Source organism: Garra rufa, chromosome 15 (assembly GCF_049309525.1).
Source record: "Garra rufa chromosome 15, GarRuf1.0, whole genome shotgun sequence".
Taxonomy (NCBI): domain Eukaryota; kingdom Metazoa; phylum Chordata; class Actinopteri; order Cypriniformes; family Cyprinidae; genus Garra; species Garra rufa.
Genome location: NC_133375.1, coordinates 11,316,614 through 11,324,529, shown reverse-complemented (window position 1 = coordinate 11,324,529; position 7,916 = coordinate 11,316,614). Strand labels below are relative to the sequence as shown.

The 7,916-nt window shown below is 38.1% G+C and overlaps 1 protein-coding gene across 1 annotated transcript in view; it reads left to right on the top strand.

The window, feature by feature from the left end:
* The first annotated feature begins 2,722 nt into the window (after positions 1-2,722).
* The window catches only part of LOC141287167 (transmembrane protein 132C), a 350,138-nt gene continuing 344,944 nt past the window's right edge, over positions 2,723-7,916 (top strand). Inside the window, exon 1 of the mRNA XM_073819302.1 lies at positions 2,723-3,053. Within this exon, the coding sequence (XP_073675403.1) occupies positions 2,858-3,053 (196 nt within the window). The 5' untranslated portion in view covers positions 2,723-2,857. The remainder of the gene's footprint in view (positions 3,054-7,916) is intronic.

The following is a 7,916-nucleotide window of genomic DNA, read 5'->3' as shown; positions in this document are numbered from 1 at the left end:
ATAAAACCATCTTGGCCAGACTGGTAGAGTAGCATGAACCAGCCAAGACCAGCTTAAAACAGCTTTCAGTGCCGTCACCGTTCAGAAGTCTGTTCATTTCAGCTGTAATGAAGTCAAGGCAACTTTAACATAAAACGTTTCTGTTCCGGGGATCCTGCAGCACGCTATTTAGTAAATAACACCGCTGTTCATTTAACCCAACCTGTTGATCCTCAATCCCCTTTTCCCGCCTCTCATCTGTTTTGCGAGTCGCGAGACATCAAAGGCCCTCATCAACAAATGGAGGCGCAAAAGACTTACATGAAAGGCTGATTGTAGATGAAGCAGCTGATTATAATTGCATTTTGTATTCAATCATTTTTTCCCCCTCCTCTCTCTTTTCTAATCGGGCCGACTGCCAGCTTTCTTTTCTATCATTCGGTAATGTGAGAGAGCGTCCTCATTAGGATTCAAGCGCGATGCTCGCTAACTTAATTAAGCATAAGATAGACATGCATATAGATGCATTCTGATCTCAATGTGTGTGAGCCCACGTTTAGCTAGCGTTCAAGGGTTCTCAAAGGACGTGATGATGCTATGATGGCAGGAAAGTGGGGTATCTTGTCAGGTCTGTTTTTTTTTCTGTGCTGCAAGAAGGTTTATGACAAATGGCGAAGTGGCAGCTAAAGGAGTGTCAGATACAAGAATCTGTTGAGTAGCTTGTTGAAGATGCAATTGTTTCTTTTTCTCTTCCTTTCAGAGGCAATCATCTCTTTAAGTATGCCTATTTCTGATGTGTAGTATTGCCTCTTGTGATCAGTGTCTGGAAACCGAACAGTTACACGTGTTATTGCGGAAGCATCTATTTACTAGATACTATATGATTTAAAGATGTGGAAAAAGAGGGATTTGGTGTAATGTCCTATAATTTTGTTAACCGCATTGTACTGAAGCTGCAGTGCGGAGGAGTTGATTGATTGATGCGTGAACATTAACTCAGTATTCGACAGTTTTATCTGACAGCCCTGATGGATGCTTTTTATAACAAACCCAATGAATCTGATAAAACCTGTCGTGAAATGCAAACTAAGTACAAAAGCATTCTGCAACGGCCTACCAAGCCTAAGCCGCATATGCATTGCATATGAACTGATCAATCCTTGTAAATTTTAGTTGGCATGACAGAAGCACACAACGCAATGACTTCCAAAATGCAAAATTACTTTCAGAATTAGACATCTGTTTAGATCATCTGTCACAATTTTGTCTGTCTCCTTCTGTACACTGAAAAAACAACAACTAAAAATTAGTTTTAAAATGTTAAAACTAATAACATAAAACAAGCAATACATTGAATCAAGAGTTTTTAAAACTAGTACTTATTTACAACTTTGTCTGCCTTTTCATTTGACCAGTTTCACACACACACACACACACACACACACACACACACACACACACACACACACACACACACACACACACACACACACACACACACACACACACACACTTTTGTTTTTCCACAATGGTGTGGACTTTCCAATCGACTTCCATTGTTTTTATACGGAATGAATGATAGTTTAGCCTCTGTAATTTCCGAATCTAACCTTTGCATTGATACCCACCTTTAGGTATTCATTAAGACATCTATTAGGTTTATTAAGCCATTTTCCTCACAGGCTGTTGGCTGGTCTCCACATTCAGGTCATTTCGGATTTGACTATTTTTCATTGGACAAACGCTCTCCTAAATAGAAGTAAAACCTCACCCACATAAGCATATGCACATTGTGCACACAAGGGGTCGCTGTTGCTTTGCAGTGATTGAAATTAGATTAAAAATGACCATATTTATTACCACTTGTAATTATCATCAAAACCGTGCACATTAACTTCTGCCATGGCACATTAATGTTCCTTACTTACATATTTGGGAAAAAAAGACGGTTGTAAACTACCAAGAACTTTTTTTTTCATTCGTGTCTTGAACTTTTTATTTCTAAGGGCAAATTTTGTCCACCGCTTTAGTAAACGCAAACGTTTTGCAGTCGATTAAGAATCTGAAATGTGTTCTGATAGCTACTGTGATGTTCAGGTAAAGTTATTTGCACAGAGGTCTGCAGGGAGCCCTTGATGTGAATGTTGGCGCCTCAGGTGATGCTTTAACCCTGCACCTCAGTTTGGACTTGCCAGTGTCTGCGCTGGAGTGGAGAGGAGAGGTTGGCGCAGAAAAACCCCTTCAAACCCACATGCACTTATTTTTAAGCGCACATTCGCTGACGGTATTTGTTTTCTTTTATGTGTTCGTGAACATCAGAAGAAGCTTGTCGTCTTTATTTTTCCTGAGGAAGTGTTATTCTTCATCTCTGCGGGTTATTATGAGCGACACCGAGGATATGGAAAGCGCAAATGGTGCAATCGTGCGCTTGAGCAACTTTTAGGATGTGCAGGATAATTCTGCATTAGAGGATGTGAGAGTGGATGCGGAGGAAACACAGATCCTGCCTTGCGCATCACGCATCACGCATCAGGGGGAAAAATCCCACAGCTTCGCCACCCAACCCGCCAGACTTTACTAGAAAGACAAAAGTAGCAAAGGAAGGGAAATTAAATTCACTCGCTGCTACCTAAAACCAAAATACCACAGACTGAGCAGCAGGATACAGCGACGCATGGGAACATACTTCGGATGTGAGAAAAGCACAATATTTGTGAAGGATCTGTCGCGTAACGAGGAGACACAGTGGCATCCTTCGGGATCCTGACAGAGCCTATAAATCCTATCTAATGCGTTACGGGATGCTCGGACTCTTAAGTCTTTTTGACCTGAAGTAAAGTAAACCGATCCCGGTGTGAAGTGAAGAACATTATGATGAATGCTTCTGGATATCCTCCGAGAGCGATGCTGGAACTTAATCGCGCAATTTTGTGATCATCTCTCGGCGCGCAAAGGGATCCCTTTTCACTTTCACTGCCCTTCCGTGCCATCCAAGAAGATGGAAGTTTCTCACAAGGCGAGAACAAACATGTTGCGTCTCCATACTCTGCATTTCATTGTAATGCTGCTCAGAGGTAAGTTAAAGAGATGAATTCTAGCGTTTTTTTTTTCATGTGAACCTTATATTAATGTGACACTTGCAGTATGAGATTTCCCTGTCTAACTCCTCTAAGAGAAATTAATAATTTAAATCTAATAGCTGTTAATTCCGGATCCTGCCTGAACCTTATCTGTCAGTGTGTGGTAAGCTATTGTGAACGTGCGACACGAACAGGATCCTCACCACAAGGAGCGCGACATCGCGGCCATTGACTGACACATTTTGTGCTGCAGCTGGGGATTAGCGATGTCCGATTCAAGAACGAGTTGTTCTCGAGTCGAATCTTTTTAATGAATCACTATGGAATTCGTTCATTAAACCGGACTGAATCAACAACCTGAAATTAACTCATTGCACTGAGAATCTTTTTCTAAAAGCGTAATCATTTCCAGATCATAAAGCCTAAAATAGACGGTGCAAAAACAGATAAGGATTGACCTTTTTGAACACACTTTGCTTAAACACAGCCACGAAACCGATATAATTTTAATTATAACGTAAAAGTTTTCTTTTTATACTAGTAATGTAGGAAGTTGTGAACCTCACTGGACTGGGAAGTGTTGCTTACATTATGTTTTCATCTGGGGAGTTATTTAGTAGCGGCACATTTTGGTGGATCATTTTGAAAACTTTAAACTTTAAAGTAAACTTTAAACACAAATTTTGAGGTTATAATAGGAATTTAAACTTATTCCTTGCGTAAATACACATTTTCATAATTGTTTGGTTTGACATGTCTTGTAGTTTTGAATGGAATTTTGTTGTAGGCTATATGGATTTATTACAACGTGCGGACATACACCCTGCTGAAAAAAAAAACAGCTAAAACCAGCCTAGGCTAGTTGGCTGGTTTCATCTGGTCATAGCTGGTCAGTAGGCTGGTTTCAGAGGGGTTTTGGCCACTTTCCCAGCCTGGCCAGGCTGGTCAGGCTGGGAAACCATCTTAAACCAGCTACTTCCAGCTTAAACCAGCTAAGACCAGCCAACCAGCCTAGGCTGGTTTTAGCAGTTTTCTTCAGCAGGGCAGTCAAACCACAATTTATTCAGACACCTTCAACATTTCTTACATTATCTACACAGTTTAGAATATGGCAATAAAATATGACAGGAATTCAAGAGTTAAACTTTGTCACAGTAAATTAGTCTTGATAATGTCAGATAGCCTAACTATGATAGAAAGTTAGTTATTGGATTACAATCAACCAAAAATTATTCAGACAACTGTTAGTTTGACAATATTTACACAACTATCAATACTTTGTTGACCAATTACTAAGCAATGCTTAATTTAGTTTAGTCTGTGGTGTAAAAAGGTCGCACTAGCAATTACAGAAGAAAAACACTTAAGCAAAACATAGTCAGGACAAAGTGACCAAATCATACTGATAGTCCACTGTAGGAAGAATATTTGGGTATAGTATGTCACAGTTTACTTTATTTTGATATCCTCATTTACATAAATTAACTCCTGCACCAGCTAGTAAAAACATATCATACATTATATCTGGTGTCCAAATATTTTTTGGTTTGACTATAATTCTGTAAAAAAAAAAATAAAAAAAATAAAAAAACTGAATCGTTTTGAAACAAATTGTTTAAAAGAACCAATTTGTGGAAAATAGGCCTTTATTAGGCTATATGCTGGAGTTTGAATGCCCAAAATCTCAGTCTTTTCCCATCTCTCTCTCTCTCCCTCTCTCTTTTACACACACATACACACACTCATACACTGGTTCTGCACTGGTACGTTTTCATTCACTCATAGTTTGAAGCATTTCATTCAGATGGTCAAACAAGCATGTCTATGTTTTGCAGAATTTGAACTCATTGTGAGAAATGCTCTACTTAACTAAAAGAAAGACTATGCATACTATTTATGATGTTTTTTGTAGTTCTAATTTTTCATTGTTTCATTTCATAATTGTAGAAAGCACATTAACTTTTTCTGTTTGTATGTCTCTGTTGTTTACCTCATAGAGAGGTGGAAGTCCTAACATGCACAGCTTTCTGTCTGGATGTTTAATGGTTCACTACACAGGGTGAAGTCAGGTAAATCAAGGCTCTTTTGACATTTAAAAAGAATGGTGTTTGATTTACCTGAATTTACCTTGGTTTGTCAGTTGAAAACGCAGCTGAAATGTGTGCATTATGAAAGAAGTCCATGCAGGGCTTGATCAGGTGTGGGGACAAACATGGCAAATTGCCTCTTATCATTAAATCTAAAGCACTCAGACTAAGCTAGGGAGCATTTGGTTCTCATATTAAATGGACATAATAATAATACGAACCTTTAAATGAACAAGGCCATTATTTTATGTCTGTTTTCTTCTTTCAGTCTCCTTTCTTGCTCTGTTTTGTTGTCTTTCTGTCTTTGGCCTTCTCCTCCTCCTCCCTCTGTACCTCAGTGGTCTAGTCTTGTGTGAGAACATGTAGTAGTTAGTGCTGAAATGACCTTGGAATTATTCAGGTCTTTGAGCTTGATGTTCAGCAGGCCCACACATTACTCACAGCATTTTAAACTGTGAGAAAAAGAAGTGGATAGTTTCATTATTAGGCTGGAGAGATGTATGAGCATTCTGGAACATACTCTGTTGCTGAAGTGAAAATAATGAGTGATGAATGAGTTTTTAAAGGTGTACTTTACAATTGAAATAAGCCTAAAGAAATAGAGATTATATGAAGTAGGGATGCACCAATGCACAATTTTTGGTTTAATAAATGTAAAATATAATGCTGAAAACAACAACAAAAATAGTTGGTTTTAATAATTTTAGAAAAATGACGGCATTAGAAAATATGAAAATTGGATTTTTACAAATGATTCCTCAGATAAAATGGAATGGGTAATTTAAGATCTGCTAAAGATCTAGATTTAACGGTTTTATTAAATTACTGACCTATTTGTGTTTTTAAATATTAAATTTAAAAAAGGCAAAAATGCTATAGGAACAAATTTCATATATTTAAATATATAAAAAATTTTGAGGTTGAAATAGTATTTCAAAAGATCATTTTTACAATATCTGACAGCAAATGTAATCTAAATACAAAAACGAGCATGCATAATTAATGCAAACTTATTTAAAATATCGACTGATACCATTACATTAACAAATCTCAAGTATCTGATAAACAGGTACAATACCAATGAAGTCTTTTAGGATTATGCACAGCTCATATGCATTACAAACGTCTCTATTATGTACAAAGCTTCATTGGGACCATTGTCACCCCTACAGCTAAATCACTTTAAAACTCAAAATGAACTAATACCTTTGTGTTATGTCACATTGCAATAATTACACCCTGCATTGTGCCTGTTGTGTGTCACCATTGTGACATGTTGAAACTGAAATCAGCTCGTTAAAAAAGAACATGTCAAGGCCAAGACTTCATTTGTTTGAAAGCTGGTAAATGAACACTCTTTGACTTTAACATCTTAATTTAATTTCCATTATGTGTTTCCTCAGGAGTTTTCTAAAGACATGGATATGACACTTCCCATGTCATGAACAAAATCTTTCAGTGATCTGTAAGAATTACAGCAATGTCAAACATAAATGGCCTGTAAATTATGCCACTTGTCTTTCTTTCAGCCGTCACGGCTTCAGCGGTGACATCTGGATAAAAAGCAGCTTTACTCAGACCTTTAATGGAGTGCATTTTATCGAGCTATGATGGATCTGTTTGCCTAGTGAAGTACTGAGTTACAGCAGTACATCACGTCTTATTGTGCCACCTTGTACTTTGTGCTGACCTTAAAAGGCAAATTAGCTTTTTTGATAAAATGATATTTTATGCAGTTGCATGGCATTTAAAAATTCAATTATTCGAGAAAAGCTGTAACAATAAGGTCTTTGTCATCCATTGGATGGACAAGGACAAGGTTAGTCCCTTTTGCAGGAGTCCTGAGGCCTCATGCATAAAACTTTGCAAGATCTCTAAACTTGTTGTTTGGAATTCAAATTGTATGTGCACAGAGCACTTTAAAAATCATAAGTTTTGTAAATGATTATGCATTCGCATTCATAAGCATCTGACAAAATGATGAATGGTTAATAAAAGCAATTTTTATATGTATGATCTTATATGCATATCAGCTCCATTTTCTCCGAGGAGGCAAGGGAGGCAGTGCCTCCTTAAATATTGGATGAGAAATGAATTTGTAGTACAAAAATAAAACATTGTCAATATTACAAAATATAACATTAAAGGTTGTATCAGCGATTTCTAGCCTGAAACATAAAGTGTCAAATTCAGCTGACCTTTCATCACGATCCACTCGCTGCCTGCCCCATAAATTGTCTGTGAAAAAAACCGCGTCTCTCTGGTCAGCCTAGGGTCCGAGATATGCCATAAAAACAATCGGCACTACCAACCTTTCCACAGATAAACAAACAGTGTTCCAACCAATCAGTGTCAGGGGTTTGGTGTTGTGGACTTTCGCTCCGCCTCCCTCACATCCCTGCACCAGTAGGAAGTCCACAACACCAAACCCCTGACGCTGATTGGTTGGAACACTGTTTGTTTATCTGTGGAAAGGTTGGTAGTGCCGATTGTTTTTTTGGCATATCTCGGACCCTAGGCTGACCAGAGAGACGCGGTTTTTTCACAGACAATTTATGGGTCAAGCAGCGAGCGGATCGTGATGAAAGGTCAGCTGAAATTGACACTTTATGTTTTAGGCTAGAAATCGCTGATACAACCTTTAAGCCTATTGAGCCCACTGAGTTTTGACAGAACTCCTAAAGCATGCAGTGAGTTTCGGTGGGGTGTAATTGAGAATGAATGGGGGTAAGTCACATGAGATGAGTCAATACCTCCATTGTAATATGAT